Source organism: Magnolia sinica, chromosome 1, assembly GCF_029962835.1.
Source record: "Magnolia sinica isolate HGM2019 chromosome 1, MsV1, whole genome shotgun sequence".
In the NCBI taxonomy this organism is placed as follows: domain Eukaryota; kingdom Viridiplantae; phylum Streptophyta; class Magnoliopsida; order Magnoliales; family Magnoliaceae; genus Magnolia; species Magnolia sinica.
In genome coordinates, this window is record NC_080573.1 from 106866725 (window position 1) to 106886314 (window position 19590).

The window sequence follows — 19590 nt, forward strand, 5'->3', positions numbered from 1 at the left end:
GATTTCGAATTTCCTTCTTTCTAAGATCTTTGAGATACAGGAAAAAGTAAGAATCATCCTCTTCTTTTGACGACAAAGGACCTATACCTTCTTCATCTTGAACCCCTCATCCTTCACCCATTTCGTTTCTCTCTGGATACCCATTTCTAGTTCGAACGAAAAAGGGGGATGGTTAGTCAGTAGAATCAGATCTATGCTTACTCGTGGACTGACTTATGTTAGATCTGGGATATCCTCATATCCTGAGGTCCTCCCTTTTTACTGTTTACGTGATCTCATGCTAAGAGGCATGATCCTGACGGAATAACCTCATCTTTGTGTTGAGATTTACCTAATCCCTTTGATTGGAAACGGTTAGTTAATTGATGTATTTATTTGAATATTCTTTAACCTGATTATACATGCATATAGGGTTAGGTTATCACATGTCCATACATCAAATTTAGTATCAGAGCAGGTATTAGTGTAGGTCAGTTTATTGTCAATCCGTCTTTGTGGTGAAAATTTTCTACAGAAACCATTTACCCAAATTTTAAAAATTTTCTACAAACCCGCTGACCAACTCTGCGTAGGGGTCATATTTTTTTGAGTTTAGTCAGCCTTTTTTTCCTAGGTTTTGTTGAGTCCCCATATAGGTCTAGGCCATATAAGGTAGTTGCATTGCATTGGTATCATCGTTTTTATCCATTTCTCGCACATAGATCTAGGACCATTCACTTGTCATTCCTGGTGTATGCCCACGCGCACTGGTCGTGGGTTCGGTCTCCATTACACCATAGACTTCAATCAATTTACCAAGGCTATGGAGGGCTTAACTAAGAAAATGGATCAACAGTTTCAAACCTTGAGGGATAATATTGCGCAGCAGTTTGCGCATCAGGATAGTAGGTTCGCGCATCTAGAGGAGAGAGTTGTGCGTCTAGAGGCTGGTATTCCAACCGCCACTGTAGGTGGAGCCCAGGCGACCCCCGGCAATGGGGTTGTCGATTAGTCACAAGTTGTGGGCCCTGATCCGCCTAGAGATGGTTTGGGCGCAGACCAGGCCCGTGGGCCTAGCAACAGATATGATGGAGTGTATCGATTACCACCCACACACAATCGTGATCCTATTATTCTCGCCCAATGGGAGGGCCATGATGAGGTGCGTCGTCAGCACCCCCAGAGATATCATGAGCATGAGGACCTTGCTTCTAGGGTCATGAAGGGCATCAAGGTTGACGCCCCCAGGTTTGGGAAGATGAGTGACTCGACGAAAAGGCGCTTTAGGACAAGTTTCGAAGGCTAGCTTGCTTTTCTTCAGATAGAAATATCTAAATTGTTCGATGCTTCTCTGTGTGGAGACGAAGTTGCCTGGTCTCCTTGTCAAAGAAATGTGTTGTATGAAGAAGTGGACGAGTTCTTAACGCTTCAGGAGTGTCTTCAGAATTGCTTTCCCTCCCTAGGGGAGAAGGATTTGATGGTTTCCAAATAGGATAGGTCGGGTCGTTTCTCTGTCCATTCTTTCTGCAAGATGTCACAGAACTCTTAGATTGGGGAGAGAAGTGGACTCACTTCCAACATTTGGTTTTACAAGGCCCCTCCCAAGATAACGGCTATTTTGAGACTAATGTGGAGGAAGAAGGTGTTAACAATTGACAATCTTTAGAAAATATCGTTGGTGTTTCCCAACATTTGTGTTGTCCAAGAATGACACATAATCAATTAATCATTTCTTCATCCATTATCCCCTCGCTCAAAAGGTGTGGGAAAGTTCCTTGCTCTTTTCAAAGTGTTGTGGGCTATGCCGAGGACAATTGAAGACCTTCACATGGCTTGGCATGGATTAGGGATTGGGAAGCAAGTTTGGGTGGTGTGGCAGTTGGTCCTACGGCTGTTTTATGGGCTATTAGGGGTGAAACGAATAGTCGATGCTTTCGAAATAAGACAGGCTTAGCATTGGAGGTGGTTAGTACTTAATAGGGTAAGTTAGAAGTGGTGGGATGGGCCTCTTGCTTAAAGGCTCTTGACGTTGTAATCTATCTTTCCTGTTCAACCTATAGCTTTTTACACCTTTTTCTTGGTGTATTTCTTTAATAAAAGTTTCATTACTTTTCAAAAAAAAAAAATCAAAACTACGCATCTATAAACAACATACACCATAGGACCTCTTCCTATAAATGCCTTGTTAACTCGTCCATAACAAGCAAAAAGATATGGGATCAATGTTGACCCTTGGTGTAAGCCTGCAATAAACTCAGTTGTCTCGCCACTAATGGTCCTCACATTTGTCACCACCAAGGTATGCCAAATCGGTTACGTATCGGCCGTATCGGCCGATACGTAACGGTAACGGTGCGAACCGTTACCCGTTTCGGGGCCGTATCGGCCGATACGATTTTTTGTACCCGTATCGGCCGATACGGGCCCGTAACGGTAACTTTTTTTTTTCATTTTTAGCTCTGTTTTTGCTGTTTTTTTTAAACCTCTTGCTTCCAAACTGTTTCTCACTCCTTCTACTACTAATTTCGACCAACCTTGGCTAGGTATTTGAGATAAAAACACATTATATTACAGATTTTTTTGAATCAAAGCTCGGTGGGCCAGTTTTCAGAAATTCGTCAAAAATAAGTATTTATACTTTTTTTAATATGTTTTGCTGTTTTAATCATGTCATATGATGTGTTAATCATAGTAGAACATGTTAATGTGCATTTTACAGATTTGGGGTGCCATTTAATAATTTTTTAATATTTTTTTCTATTTACGCATGAATTTTGGCCCCTTTTTTTAAAATTCGAAAAATCAATTTTTAATGGTTGTTTTGCTGTTTTAATCATGCTATTTGATGTGTTAATCATAGTAGAACATGTTAATGTGCATTTTACAGATTTGGGGTGCCATTTTATATTTTTTTAATATTTTTTTCTATTTACGCATTTATTTTGGCCCTTTTTTTGAAAATTCGAAAAATCATTTTTTAATGATTCTTTTGCTGTTTTAACGATGTCATATGATGTGTTAATCATAGTAGAACATGTTAATGTGCATTTTACAGATTTGGGGTGCCATTTTATATATTTTTTATATTTTTTTCTATTTACGCATTTATTTTGGCCCTTTTTTTGAAAATTCGAAAAATCATTTTTTAATGATTCTTTTGCTGTTTTAATGATGCCATATGATGTGTTAATCATAGTAGAACATGTTAATATGCATTTTACAGATTTGGGGTGCCATTTTATATTTTTTTAATATTTTTTTCTATTTACGCATTTATTTAGGCCCTTTTTTTGAAAATTCGAAAAATCATTTTTTAATGATTCTTTTGCTGTTTTAATGATGTCATATGATGTGTTAATCATAGTAGAACATGTTAATGTGCATTTTACATATTTGGGGTGCCATTTTATATTTTTTTTATATTTTTTTCTATTTATGCATTTATTTTGCCCCTTTTTTTGAAAATTCGAAAAATCATTTTTTAATGATTCTTTTGCTGTTTTAATGATGCCATATGATGTGTTAATCATAGTAGAACATGTTAATATGCATTTTACATATTTGGGGTGCCATTTTATATTTTATATATATATATATATATATATATATATATATATATATTCTATTTACGCATGAATTTTGGCCCTCAAAAATAATTGCAAACACTTAAATGTAAGATATTTTCATATTACATTCATTTTAATATATCTATCATTGATAGTAGATAGTTAGAAAATTAAATATATGAATTTTGTAGTCAAATTCAAGTTATCTGGTTCATAAATTCATCAGACAGTCCGATACAACTTCTCACCAAAGAGTGGACCGTTACACCACCATAAACATGTTCCAATTTAGAAATGAATGCATATTTGGAATGCTTAGAATATTCCGGATTTAATCCATATTTTTTCATAATTTTTTGGCAAAAAAAAAAAATTTTACGCCGTTACGGGCCGTTACGCCCCCGTATCACCATTATGCCCCCGTATCCGTATCGGTTTTGGAGGTCACCGTTACGCCAACCGATACCGATACGGGACACCTTGGTCACCACTCCATGCATATCCTTAATCATATCAATATATCCTCTTAATACTCCTTTCTCTACCAACACCCACTAGATTATCTTTCTAGGTACCCTATAATATTTTTTTATGGATAATGGAAATTTTATTAAAGGCCCACTTGAAAACAAGATGGGAAAAGAAAATAATGGAAAACCCAAAAGAATTACATCCCTAACATTGCTTTAATACAATCAATCCCAACATTCAAAAGAGCAGCCCATTTGAACACAGGAACCTTGGTATAATCCAACGAGGCCTCTCTCAAACCTGAAGTATTCCGAAAGCAATGTCTATTCCTCTCACCCAAAATGGCCCACCACACAACAAGTAAATATATAGCCCGAACCTTTTTAGGGACCCCCCCCACCCCCAATGAGATCATAAACAAAGCTCAGCATAGACCACATCATACCAAAGAGGGATAGAAAGTGAGCCCACACCTTGGATGTCAAGGAGCACCGAATAAAGAGGTGGTCGATAGATTTGGCCTCTTGTTTAATTCGGGATAAGCATTCCCAGTTTCTGAAGTTTATCAACCATCAACACCTTTCTACCCACAAGCCAAGTGAAAGCAATGACCTTGGGAGGCACTCCATAAAACCAAAAGTGATAGGCATATGCCCCGTGTGACTTGTTGACTATGGACAAAACATTTTATAAAACAAGCTAACTGTAAAGTGGCCCGAACTATGGTTGATCCATACCAAAGAATCAACTTCATTAGATGGGGTGATAAATTGGAGGCAGGCTAAAAGAGAGCTAAGCTCTTCCATTTCACTATCTAAGAGATCCATCCTACACATGGGCATCGAACAAACCGAGGAGCCATTGAAAGAATAACATTCCACCACTTTCAAATCGTTAGATACCGCAATAGAAGCCAAGTTGGGGAAGCTGCGCTCCAAAGGCTGGTTTCCACACCAAGCATCTTTCCATAATCCAATTCTAGCACCATTACCCAAGGAAAAGTCTTCCTTAAACTTCCCTCTCAAAGACATAATTAACTTCCAAATATGCGAAGCCCGGTAGAAAGAAGACTTCCTCACCTCCTATCCTGCCTTCTTAAGAGGGTATTTACAAGCAATCGCCTTGCGCCAAAGATGCCCTTCCCCTATCCCAAGCAATCACCTTGCCAAGGAGAGCCATGTTCATCGTGGCCAAGTACCTCAACCATGCAACACTTAGGAAAATAGGCTTGCACACCTCCTCCCATCTTAGAAGGTGAGACTTGTTACTAGCTTCTGAATCCCTCCAAAGAAACTCCCTCCGCATCTTATCCAACCTCTCCCGAACTGGTTACAAGCATTTGAAATGAGACACAAAGTAGAGCAGCATGTTAGAGAAAGCCACCTTTATGAGTGTTAGGCGACTGCCCAAGGAAAGATGATGGCTTTTCCATTTAGAACACTTTCTTTCGATTCTCTCCACCACCTTGCCCCATAAATGCTTTGGTGATTTTCCAATGTACAAAAGGAGCCCCAAATAGGTAGAAGGAAAAGATCTGGTCCTACACCCAAAAACTGCCACCAATCTCCCAACCTCATCTGGGCCAATCTCGATGCCCAACAATTCACATTTCCTAGCATTAATCTTCAAACCCGATACCGCCTCAAAACAAGCAATTATTTTTTGGAGGTCAACTACCATTGACCAGTCTGCATCACAAAAGATAATAGTGCCATCGGCAAATTGGAGGTGACACATACAGTTTGCCAAACTAGCTACCTTAAGTTGTTGATAAGACTTGACTCGTACCCCTTGGAGAATAAGCAACTAAGGGCTTCCGCAAGAACTAGAAATAGGTAGGGAGAAAGTGAGTCCCCTTGGCAGAGCCCCCTCAATGGCTTGAAGAAACCTTTTGGAGAGCAGTACACAAACTGAAAAAGAAGGGAGATTTTACACACACATGAATCCACTTTTTCCATTACTCTGCATCCATCCAACATGCAGTCGAGGAACTCCCAATCTACATGATCATAAACCATCCCTACATCGAGTTTGCAAACTACCACTAAAATATATATTTTTAGAGAGAGATAACAGCCACTTTATTAAGAAGCTCATGAGAAGTGAAAAAAGAATACAAGCAAACAAAACCTCAAGCCAAAAGGCTAGCCAAAGTAGAAATTACATAAATAGCCCAACCCTCGATAAGAGCATTAACCTTCCTTATGACCTCCACGTGGTCCACACGACTCCTAAAACAGTAGTCGTTCCTAGCCCCCCAAATGGACCACACCACCACCATGAAAACTATTCTCTACCTGGCTTTCCCGGCGCTACCTACACCTCCACCATGCCACACCCAAAGTAAATCCTCCACGGATCTCAACATAACCCAAGTTGTGTTATACAAAGAGAGAGTGACTCCACACCTTAATGACGAAGGAACAATGAATAAAGAGGTGATCAATCAACTCTCCATTCTTCAAGCACATGAGACATGTTAGGGAGAATCATGGCCCTTCTTTACAAGTTATCAATTGTGAGAATCCTCTTCCGGCCCAGAAGACTTACAAAAGCCGCAACCCGAGGCAAGGCCCCATAAGACCAATAGTGGTACAGGTCAGAAAAGGAACCAAGGGGAGAAACCCCAATCAGGCTAAGTAACAACTTCACCGGGAATGACTCTTTGGGGCTTAATGACCAAACCACGCCTGCAATTTTCTACCTAAATTTGGAATGAATACATTCGTGGGTGACGAGGGGGCTATCGAGGATTTGCCTCCTGAAACAAAAGCCCCTTGACAATCTGAAATAATATCACCCATCACACCCCAAAAATGAGAAGTCAAAATCTTTGCTAGAATTTTGTATGGGCTCCCGATGAGATTAATAGGCCTATAGTCTTTCAAGCTTTCAGCCCTATCGACCTTTGGATAATAGCAATAAAGGACACCCCTAATTTGGGAGGTAACTTGGTTTCATTGAAGAATTTTGTGATGGAAGCAATCACATATTCCTTAACAACACTCCAAAACACTTGAAAAAAGGTAGGGGGGAAGCCATCCAGGCTAGGGGCTTTGTCTCTTCCCAAACTATCCACCGCCTCTTTAATCTTCGATTTCACGATAAGTTTCTCGAATAGGCAGCTTGATCATTGGAGAGACTATAAAAGTGCAAATTATCTAATTCGACCTGCTCTAACACTCCTTCGACAGCAGTTGTTCGTAGAACCCCACTATAGCATCACAAATCTCCTCCTTTTCGTCTAGCAGCAAGCCATCCAACACAAGGTAAGAGATTCAATTAGTTCTAGCTATGGCCAACGCAACACTGTGGAAGAAGTGCATGTTCTTATCCCCTTCTTTTAACCAAAGAGCCCTAGACCGTTGTCTACACTTAATCTCTTCCTCCTTCAACATCTTCGAATAGTCTGACAGAAGCTCCCATCTTCTAACTTTATCAGCCATGGCTATCTCTCTCTCCTCCTCTTTGATATCAATGGCGTTGAGATCTTCCAAAACCCTTGACCTTTCCGCCTCTCTAGCCCCCAAAACATCCCCCTTCCAGACTTTAATCTTCTCCTTGAGCAGCTTTAGTTTCTTATGTAACCCGGTACCCGCCAACCCCGAAATCTGAAAAGACAGCCACCAATCTGCAACCAGTCCTTGAAACCCTTCCACCTCAAGCCACCACAACTCAAACTGGAACAATTTGGGACCCCAACTTTCAGTATCAACTTGAAGAAGAATGGGACGATGATCAAAAGTTGGACTCGGCAAGGCCTTACACTGGGCTAGTTGAAACATTTCCAACCAATCTGGCAACAAAAGGAATCTATCCAACCGCGACATTGTAGGTTCAGCTCTTCCATTGGTCCACGTGAATTTTGTACCAGACATAGGATGTCTGACATTTCAAACTGCTGAATCCAACTATTGAACTCCTTCATGCCTCGGAATGGGCTATGAACACTCCTCATGTTGATATCAGTGTAGCGCGTTCTTTTTTGGGTTTATAATGTCTTCTTGTGTTCTTTCTGTTTGACAGTTCGTCAAGTAGTTTTCTAATAAAATCATTTATAGCTCTTCAAAAAAAGGGTGCATATAGGTATGCCCACTTGAAATCCAAAATTTATACTTCTAAACTCCTGTTCAGGTAACTTCATGTTAGAAATGACATAAACTATATTAGCTTCTTGCCCAACAGACTAATGATGCTAGCCAATGACAAAATAGCCAACATCACAAGGGCATGGCTTGTTAAGATAAAGTATTAAAGGGATATTTTGTAATATTTGCATCATTGTAAATGTGATATAGTGATACTAAAGATAAAGTAAAGATGCCATAGCCATTAGCGGACAGGTTAAGATTAATCCTTACCATTTTTTAAAATGTATCTAAGCAAAAGGCTGGACATTTGATCAGCTACAGGATTCTCCAGAACTATATTCTGAAATTGAAGTTTGAAAGTTTACGAAGCATCACACCTTCCCTAGGGTATTGAATGTCTTAGGCTGATTCAACTAATTCAAGATCCTGAGAGAGAATCATTTGCTTGAGAAAATCGTCCCCATATCTCAATCAGGTTTCGCAGGATTAATACATGTGTGGTCCATATAACCGACATCAACCATGCAGATGACTTTGCTTTCTGCATTAGAGAAGACATGCTGAGAAATTTTGAAATTAGAATAAATGTGGTAAATTATCCATAAATCTTCGCATCATCTTATTTGTTTCTCTAAAGCCAAACTATCTAGTTTCAGAAACTCAGCACATTCTTTCGGAGTTTGTCAGATCTGTAACCAACACAACCACCCCCACACCCCCCCAAGGGTAATAGTAGGAATTGAAAACCTGGTCAGAATATTGCTAGACTTAAATTTCAAGAGGAATCAGTGCAATCATAGCAAAATAGTTCATTGTGATTCTTTCTATATATTTTGAGATGTTGGCATCTCCTTGAGCTTTGGTTTGTATGAATCCCTTCAATACAAAAGAACTGGAAAAACTATGAATTGTGGTCTTTTCACTTCATAGTTCTCTTGATGCGAACAAGGATTTCTCGAAACCACAATTTGACTACAAGGTTGAGGAATCATCCTCAACAATATAGTAACAATGTCAGAGACAGTACATGGATCTTGAGTTCTGCCGACATTATGGATCAGAACGTATCTTACCAACATTATGGATCGGAACGTATCTTATCTAGTGTGTTGATGGCAAGTTCATGTGGGATTTTCTCAAGAGAATACACTAGTACTCAAATCTAATAGCAAGAATACATGGTTCTGAATGACAGTATCAGTCGCCAAATCGGCTAGGCAGAAAAATAATACGATACGAAGTCACATATCGGTAACAGCCATATTGACCTATATCGGTCAGAATTTTTTTTTACAGCAAAAACTGCAGAAATATACTAGAAAAATAGGGGAAATGAGATATTCAAGGATCTATCATTTTTTGTGTTTTGACCATGTATTCAATAGTGTATCGGACCATTCTTTGGTATGAATGTTGTCCTGACAGGTTGACCTACTGTAAGGTGTAGTGTTTGATTTTTATTTTTGTAAAAATCGCTGATACATCATACATGTCAGAAATTGATATCATACATAGCTAATATGATTATCTATAAACTAATATAAATTCTCTAAAATTATTTTTTTAAAAAAATTAAAAAAGAACAGAAAATGCCCAAAAATTAACTCGAACATAGAAAATATGTTTTAATCAAAGCATGTGTGAAATCATTAGATCCATAGTCTTCTAATACTCCTCCATCATCATAACAAGAATTTTTTTAAAAATGATTTTAAAACTTTTTTATGAAATTTTTAGAAAATATATGCATAAATAAAAAAGAAATTAAAAAAAAAAAAACCAAATATTCAATAAATCAGTAGATCCATATTCTAATACTCTTCAAGAATCAGAAAAAAAACTAATTTAAAATTTTTTTTCTGAAGTTTTCAGAAAATACCTGCATAAATAAAAGGAAAAAAAAAAAAAAAAAGTCCCAAATCTTCAATAAATCAGTAGATCCACAGTCCTCTAATACTCCTCAAGCGCCATAACAAAAATTAGAAAAAAAAAATTTTATTTTAAAAACTTTTTTCTAAAAATTTCAGAAAATACCTGCGTAAATTTATTTTTTTTAAATAACAAAAAAAAAAAGGAAAACACGCCAAATCCAGTTCAAATCCACCAAAATCTAATCGAAATAATTTATATTGTTGTTTCGATGCAATTACAGATCAAAACAGCAATATATATATATATATAACCTTTTTTCCAGTTTTTGTAAAACCGAACTCAGGAGCTTCGATTCTTCGATTTGATGCAAAAAAAAAAAAAAAGTTTCAATCTTCGAATTTGATCTAAATTTGGTTGGAAATGACTCTAAAACAATCCCTCTCTGTAAAGAAATTAAAAGGAAATGAGAAAATTGAAAAAAAAAAATTTGTTTTTTTAGCCGTATTGGTTGAAACCGATAGGCTATCAAATATCATTGCCGATACAGGCCGATACGGCACTGTTTTTTCATAATGGGCCGATATAGACCTGTATCATGTATCATATCCAGCCAATACAGATACGATAAGATACGGATATTCTGATCCATGCTAGAAGCCTAGAACAGGACCTTATAAGAATGATACAAAGTAATCAATATAGTGGTAGTTTCCAGATTATCTAGTCTTTCCCAATGATGCTCTTGATACTTTGAGCATCAAAACAGACAGCAGTTGATGCAAGTTTTAGTAAGACCTCAAGGTCAATTTGATACAATAGAGCAAACAAGAAGCATTAAGAAAATCCAGAAAAAAAGGGTACAGAAAACAATTAGAGATGGAAAATATGTGCCAAATATGATGTGAGGAGATATATCAAAACTTGTAAATTCAAAAAGCTCCAGAAAGATCTCTCAAAAAAAAAAAAAAAAAACTCCAAAAAGTGGCATGTGGAAGTACGTGCACATATTTCCTACATAAAAATTACTTTCTTTTAAGGCAGAAGCATACTCAGCAGGCATAACCAATACCAGCTATGATTTGGACACAAAGAAAGCACGAATCTGGTTTAAGGCACCCAAATTGATCAACTAATTTTCAATGTCAGAGCACCTGAAGTCAGTAACCAAGAGGTTTTGACTTGTATAGCTTATTGCTATGCCTACATTCGAAAAGGATTATCCAGAGCCTAGTTACCAGACCAAGAACTGAATGTATGAAACTGTGCGAGGAAAAGATGCATGAAATGTGTGATTTTACAACAGTTACAGTAGTTAGCTAGAAGCATGAGACAGAGTATGATCCAAACCAATAATGTTTGCATCTGCATGTCATACTGGTGATAAAGGTCAATATACACCCAATTGTCCATGCACATGAGTCAAAAGATGCATACCTCTTTCTCGTTAGCACTTCTTCTGTGCTGCTCAGCATTTTTATTTGCCATCCCAGTATCTTCAAATGGATCCATGTAAAGCTGGAACAGTAGACAGGTATAGTAATTGTAAGCACATTTAAGAAAAGGACTACAACTTTCTTTTTTTTCTTTTTTTCTTTTTCCTCTTTTTTTTTTTTTTGAATTATGTAAAATTATCATCATCATCCAAGGTTCAAAATATCGGAACATAATGCAATAAATTCACTGAGAGTTACAATAAAAACATATGAACCATGGTATGGCATAGTATGGGAAGGTATGGCCATACATTACACCCAGTGTTTGAAATATCGGTATTGCAGAACATATTGCATTCTTGGGATATGGATACGTATCGGTTATCACATGGGATATATCATTTGTACCACGTAATGAACCCATGTTGTTGGAAACACTGAGAAATTGGTCGAATTTTTCAATGAAACTAAGTGATTGTTGAAAAAAGACATCAATACACTTATAGATCAAAATATTTATAAATTATATATATATGAATAAATAAATAAACAAGTGCACATAATAGGTTTTCTTTATATGGAGTCCTAATCTATGCGTTTTCTAACTGAATTGATGCAAGTATATTCAAAGTCTATTCATATAATTTATATATGTAAGAAAATGTGTTGAAACACAAACGATACATTCAAAAATGAAAGAAGAATCACTAGATTAGGTGACACACATGTAACATGTTTGAATTTATGTTTGGACACAAAGATTGCAACCGATTTGTGAGAAATTGAGAAATTTTGTTTTCTTTTTTTTTGGAATTTTCCACAACTCAGCTCATCTCCTACAAATCTCGAAATTGAAGCTCCAAATCTATTATTTTTCATACAAAATATGAAAAATTATGGATTTATAACAATTTGACATTGATTTAACATAATTTACAGAAAAAAAAAATGATTGAAATTTGAAAATGCTCACAGGATCAAACATGTGGGATATATCACACTACTTGTGCATTTCGTATCAAACAAGTGGGATACAAGATATATCATGGGATATATCGGCCGATATCATCGATATTTAAAACATTGATTACACCAATATATATGGATGATATAAGAATGTACCATATGTCCCCAAAAAATTTCAAGTATATCTATTCTTATACCAAGAAGAGTATTCAAAAAAGGTTACATAATTGCAAAAAAAATTGAACCACAATGGTCTGTTATGACGACGCATAATGGCCTGCTTTGGAATTTTCCCCCATTTCTCCTTCACTTTTTAACATTTTTCTTTCGAGACTAGTTTTAACCCATTTTCAAATAGGTTTGTATAACCCTGGAAGATTAAAACACAAGATTTAAGCTGTTTTCAAAGAATTGAAGATCCATGGCTGAATTCTTGGACAAATAAATAAATACCCAAAAAAAAAAAAAATCTCTTTTTTTTTCTTATTGCAAATGTATTGATTCAACATTATCTTACCAAATCGACCAAATCCTGCTGGATTTTATTCAATTTAACCATGTTTGAATATATATAAAATTTGTAGTTTTGCTTGTTTTTAAATAATTTCTAGCAATTTAAAAAAAAAAATTGTAAAATATTTGGATTGTAGATTCTTCAAATACATGTATGGAGTTTAAATCCTACACATGCATGCACTAAATCAGTATTTTTTTCTCTTTTTTCCTTCTTTTTTCTTTTTTTTATTGGTATTGTTAAGTAATTCCCAGTCAGTTTTGGAATGAATAGTTCCACATTTATTTTCAATTTATCCTCGAATTTCTTCAGGGGAATGATGTTGAATGCTTAGGCATATGCATTAGTGGGATGAATCCAATGGATTGCATGAATTTGGGCCCTAGACTATTCTTTTGAATTTCAATTTAATTTTTTTCATAAATTTCTCGAGGGAAACGGTGTCAAATAGTTAGAAATATGCATTAATAGGATGGGTTTCACAGATTGCATGAATTCCAAGCAGTTTTGGAGACATTCGAGCAGTCCTAAATTGGCCCAACACTATTCATCCCAATCTAATATTTATTTTTTTCCCAAAATTCTTGAGGGAAGTGGTGTCAAATGGTTAGAGATATGTATTCATGGGATGAGTCCCATAGATTGCATAAATTTGGGGCTTCTTCGGGGACATTCGAGTTCTCCACATTGGGTCGACACTATTCTTTCAAATTTATTTGTTAAATAATATAATTGTCTCATCATTAGATGCACGCTCATATAATCTTATTTATATTGAATCACTAATATCAGATATTTAGAAAATTAAATATGGGAGTTTCAAAGTCAATGTAACCTCTCAAGTTAATAAAATCATCAAGCAGTCTGAGACAACATGCTTACCAAAGAATGGCCGTTGCACCATAAATATGTTCAAAACCATAAAAGAATAACATAATTGGACTCTTCTCTTTCTTCTTCTTTTTCTTCTTCTTCTGCTTTTTTCTTTTTTTTTTTCTTTTCTTTTTTCTTCTTTTTTTGAATTTTTCTAATATTTTTTCAGAATTTTTTTCTTTTAAATTAAAAAGTTATTCGACCCTTACAACCTATAATGTCACTGTTCAACAGTCAGCTGTTACTGTTATTAAGTACCTTCGTACCAAGGTGGATGATATCAGAATGTATAGGGTCCATTTCGCACCTAATGTGGATAGAGTCACTTGGATATGGCTATTTTATGATGATTGCTCGTGTGATGACAATGAATATCTAGTTTTGGCATTACATTGACTATCAATATAAACCTATCTAAATAGCACAATTAGGCATTTGGATGACACAAATTGTCATGCGATATATTAATGATAAAATATATAATTTATTTAATTTATTTTTAAAAATAACTAAATAACTTGTATTAACTTTCTGTGTGGGTTTCAATCGTGGAATATGGATCCCACTAATCCAATGGTTGGATGTGACTAGTGGTGACCCATTTGGCTACAATGCAATACTAGGATCATGACTCTCTACATATGTTATGGATGAGCTGTCACAATCTTGCCAAAAAGTGGCAACAAATGCAGAACATTTGCCCAAAGAGGACAGTTCCTCTCAAAGTTATTTTCAGAACAAGCTTATTTTACAGGTTATCCATCTTCATGTAAGAAGTAATTCGCCTCCCTGTAAAAGTTATTCACCTTCACATGTTTGATCACCTGCTTAAGCAATAATGCATGAACAGGGCCCACTGTGTTGTATATGTGTCATCCAACCCGTGCATTAAGCGAGCATCACACTCATGATGGGAGTCCCAAAGAATCAGGGCTATCCAATCATTAGGTTGGCCACACCATCTCCAATAATGATGGGATTAAGTGAGCATCACACTCATGATGGGATTCCCAAGGGTGTGATACATAGTGTGATATCGATACATGAAAGATTGTTCTCACTTGCTTCATATTAGCACGAGTAAGAAGTACCTCTCCTTCAACATCCAAGCACATTATCATTCAGTTATATCAGATCAGCATGTTTTTCCTACATAATGGGGAATTTATCCGAAAGATTATTTTATTGAATAAACCAAAGAGTATTTTCAGAATAAAATTAGTTTGTGCACCATTAGATCATGTCAAAAGTGAAAAGCATGTTCCAACAAAGGAACAGTGTAGTCTCCAATAGCCACAGACTCGTGCAACTGTGGTGCTATCTCGCAGAGTAGGTTCACCAATCTTTGAGTATCAGAGTTGAAATGGATCAGTTTGCATCAAATCATAAATTCATAATCAAAGCTCATGCTTACAGATAATTCATTGTTTGAGCCAAAAAAGCCAATTGTATGAAAACAATCCAAGCAAGGAGATAAAAGTTGATAACAAATGCTACTACTATAAGCAGATGAAGATCATTGAGAGACATACATGCGGTTGCATTTCCATCCTGCCTCCAACAATAACCAATCCTGCATCTCCATGCTTCAATGTGTAATTGCTAATAGAAATTGCTATCTCTCTATGGTGTGCACCATGCGGAAAATCCTCCTGTATAAGTGCATGTAAAAAACTTGAACCACAGCAAAAGCTAGTTTTCTGTAGGTTGTCCATACCTGCAAATTAGCTTCCCAGAGCTTTTTGAGGTTGTGGTCAAAACACATTACCGACCAACCAGATGTGACAACAACCAAAACCTGCTTCACTATCTCTCCATGTTTATGGCTGCGATTAATGACACCAGCAGCCATGGCTACAGGGCGTCTCCCAGATGAAATGCGGATTTTATCAGGCAACAGGGACACCTCTGTTAGCAATCGTGCCTCACTAAAACCTTCATCTATGCGTCTAGCATGGGGTTCCAAAACCTGACAACAACAGAACCGTATTCAGGAAATGATGACCAAGAAATCAAGCTCAGGATGAAATTGCTACTGGATCCGAAACATGCATATGCACTCTAGATGCAAGCTTTAATGTGATTTCCAAGTCCAATCTCCCACACTAGTGCATGATTGCAAACAAATTCTGATTATAAAAAAATAAATAAAAATAAAAAAACAAACTGGCATGGTAAAGTCAAAACTTTCTGGATCTGCGGACAACAATAAGATGAGAAGCAAACAAGATAGAAGAGGACATTGAGGCAGTAAAGATACCACTGTATAGAGAATTGGTTTATATTATTTTCTGGTAGGCTGCATGACAAAATTCAGGTAACCAACCAAAAACAAAACAAAACAAAAAAAAAAAACACAAAATTCATCCAAAATATGATGCAGCAGTAATACTCCAAGCTCAAAGAAAAAAAAAAGGCCACTGCATAGCTTTTTTGATATGTTACAGTTTTTTTTTCTTTTCTTTTCTTTCTTTCTTTTTTGGGGAGGGAAAGGTTATTTTACAATTTATTCCAAGAGATTTTTTTAGAAAGTATTGGAAAAAGGTAATGACTAAGACTTCGAAAGATAATGCCAGAGTCATCACCTACCTGTTAAATGACTAGTGGTTTGATCCTACTGAAATTTATTCATGATTTATCTACATTTTGGTCCAATGCTAGGGGAAAAAATATATATTTAACCTAGGGGTGTACACGAACCAAGCTAGCTCGGTTAGCTCGCTCGACTCAACTCGAAAAAGCTCAATTCAACTCGGTTCGAAGCTGAGTTCAAGCCGAGTCGAGCTGATTTTTTTAGCTCGAAAATGAGTTCGAGCCGAGTTCCAGCAGGCCCTAGCTCGACTCGACTCAGATTGAATCCAGCTCGAATTGAACTCGGATCGAACCAGTTCGGTGACTCGGTTACTTTGCCATTGATGTTGCTCACCAACTGTTTGATAAAATGACTCAACGAAATGTGACTGGTGGCAAGGAAGGTATGTACATGAAACTAATACCTTTTTTTCTCAAAATCGTCATTCCAGACCCCTTCTTTGAGAAAATGCAGGAACCTCGAGTCCTTATGCTTTATGGCCTAGTTAACAAATATCTGCCCCCGTCCATCTCCTGCTTACACAATCTCACACTTCTGCGAATACAATCGTGCAATCATGAAGAATCTCTTCCTGCTTCCTTTCATGTCAATATCAGAGGAGTGCTTTCAACACATGACCAACCTTTGATTTCTCTGCCTCGATAAAATGAACATCAGATCACTGCTTTCCTCACTCTCCAAGCTGTTCAGGCTCCAGCAACTCATTTTAATAAAGTGCGGCTTTTTGACGGAAATCCCGGATGAAAGCTTCGAGCGTATGCAGTGGCTACGGGTTCTCGACTTGAGTGGTGATTCTAATCTGAAATCTCTACCATCCTCGCTCTCCAAGTTGATCAATCTTTTAGGCAGCTTGTACTCTCGAACAGCGGGGTTTTGAAGTTGTAGTTCAGGTGTTTGTGGAAATGCCTCAATGGCGAACTCGACTCGATCTTGGCTCGAACTCGGCCCGAGCTGCTGACCGAACCGAGCCGAGCTGGCCAGTCAGGCTCGAGGACCGAGCCGAGATCGAGCTGAGGTCAGCCAGTGTTCGAGCTGAGTTGAGCTGAGGCCAACTCGCCTCGGTTTGACTCGATGTACACCCCTAATTTAACCTAAGGAAGTCCTGATGACTTTCAGCCTAAATCAACAATATATGCATCTGTGCACCGCAACTTGTAGGACTCTGAGAGTAAATTCTCAAAAACTCACCCTATGCCCACCTTCTTCTTCAATTACAGTTTCTTAGGACGACCATCCAGTATGCCACTTGCAACATGAATGAAAGCATCACTTTCTTGAAGAGCCTTTAGAGAGGACCCCCAACTACTACATCAACCTTCATGAACTCATCTCAGGCAATGTTTTAGCATACAAGTATGACTGCTAATGGAAGCACCATCGTGCAAACTGCCTGCTGAAGATGCAGGTTACAAATATATATATATATATATATGGTGGTTGCCGCCTCAAAGCCGCATTTAAGAGGAGGAATTGTGCCAGATAGATTTTCAACCATGGCTTACTGCTTAGAACTAAACAGTGTCCAATCAGCAAGCAATTGGTCCTGTGTTAGGTGGCCTGCTGAGTTAACTTTCCAATTGGACAAACGTTGGACAATTCAGATAAGAATTGGGCATGTCATGGCTAATTTATCAACAGCGTACAGGTTCCTGATACCCAAAAAGAAAAAATTCTAATTGCAGTTGGCACCTCAAAGCCACAATTAAGAGGAGGAACCATGCCAAATAGATTTTCAACAATGGCCTACTGCTTGGAACCAAAGAGTGTCCAATCGACAAGCAATTGGTCCAGTGTTAGGTGGCCTATTGAGTTACATTTCCAATTGGACAAACATTGGACCCAGATAAGAATGTGGCACATCATGGCTAATTTATCAATAGCATACAGGATCCTAATAGGATTAAACTTTGGTATCATCGTGAGGGACAAGCATTTTAAATTGGAAATCATCCCCTTGACTCGAAACAATACTTGATACAGGTCTATCAACAGTTGGGGAAAAAATGCAACGTATCAGCCAAGAAGGGCCATATCAGTACCAATATAGTACACGCACATCCCTCCAAACCGATATGCTATGTAAGGGGTCTTTTGAGCATTGTTTTCAATTTCTTTTAGTGTTCCCTTTTTTCAACTGTAGAAGCCTAGGGGATCTCCAAGGCATTTCTGACCACATCTAAAGACTAGATTGGGAGTTTGTAAATAGAAGTAAATGAGAAATGGATTTGGAGGTAAATGAATTGGGAGTAAATGGCTTACATAGTTGTGTTTGGATGGGAGTAAATGAAATGCATTTGAAGTCAAAATATTCTGTTTGGATAGGAGTAAATGGGAGGAATTGGAATGTATTTGAATTTTTCAATATATTCATAGGAATGTATGTGATATCCCAAATCAGCTTGAATATCCCAACTTTGTGTACACATGCGATATTTAATAGAAGGATTGTAATAAGCCCATTGAAATATATACTTTAGCCAAAAATGAGGAAATTTCAAGTCTCGGGTAGGCCAAAAACTTGCCAACGTTTTTTAACCGTCCATTTAGATGGCCATCCTTTGGTCGGTTTGGATCATTCTTTTGGTGTGATTTTAGTGATGCGGCTGATATTTGCTTTGTTTTGGAGTATCATTAGTGTGACATGTGTATGGCGGACATGTGCATAGTGCCACCTTTGTTTACACGTGCAACTATCCAAGGGAGCTCAAAAAGGCATTTCACCCCATTTACTTCCAAATCCTCTCTCCTAGAGAGGATTTCATTTACAAGCACATTTACTCCCATTTCATTTCATTTACATGCATTTACTTCCATCCAAACACACCTCAAATACCATTTACTCCCAATTCCACCCATTTACTCCCATACAAACGGCCCCTAAGGTGATTCTCAAGATTTAAAACACACACACACACACACACACACACACACGATATTTGAGATAGATTCAATGAATCAAAACTCTGGTGCCAGATTTGGGGAAATCAGAAGGGGAAAAAAGGGGCAAAAAAAGCTCTCTCTTTTTTGGCTATTTCTTGTTGAGATTTGTCGTTCCAACATAATATGACCAAATCAACTAAGTCATGCTTGATTTGTGTTTGATTTGCACATGTTTGGTTAGTTTTTCCTAATTTCCCAATTCTCACTGTTTTTTCATAACTTCCAGCGATTTTCTTTTCTTTTCTTTTTTTCTTCAAGTGTTTCTCATGATAATGCATGAATAACATAAGGG

General features: G+C 37.3%; 1 protein-coding gene across 2 annotated transcripts in view; it reads right to left on the minus strand.

The window, feature by feature from the left end:
• Positions 1-19590, minus strand: part of LOC131253300 (uncharacterized) — a 101510-nt gene that overhangs the window by 69900 nt on the left and 12020 nt on the right. For both annotated transcript variants that reach the window (XM_058254254.1, XM_058254263.1), the window contains exons 3-5: positions 15483-15734; positions 15298-15417; positions 11414-11494 (exon numbers count right to left, since the gene is read on the minus strand). In XM_058254254.1, coding sequence (XP_058110237.1) covers positions 11414-11494; positions 15298-15417; positions 15483-15734 — 453 coding nt within the window. The remainder of the gene's footprint in view (positions 1-11413; positions 11495-15297; positions 15418-15482; positions 15735-19590) is intronic.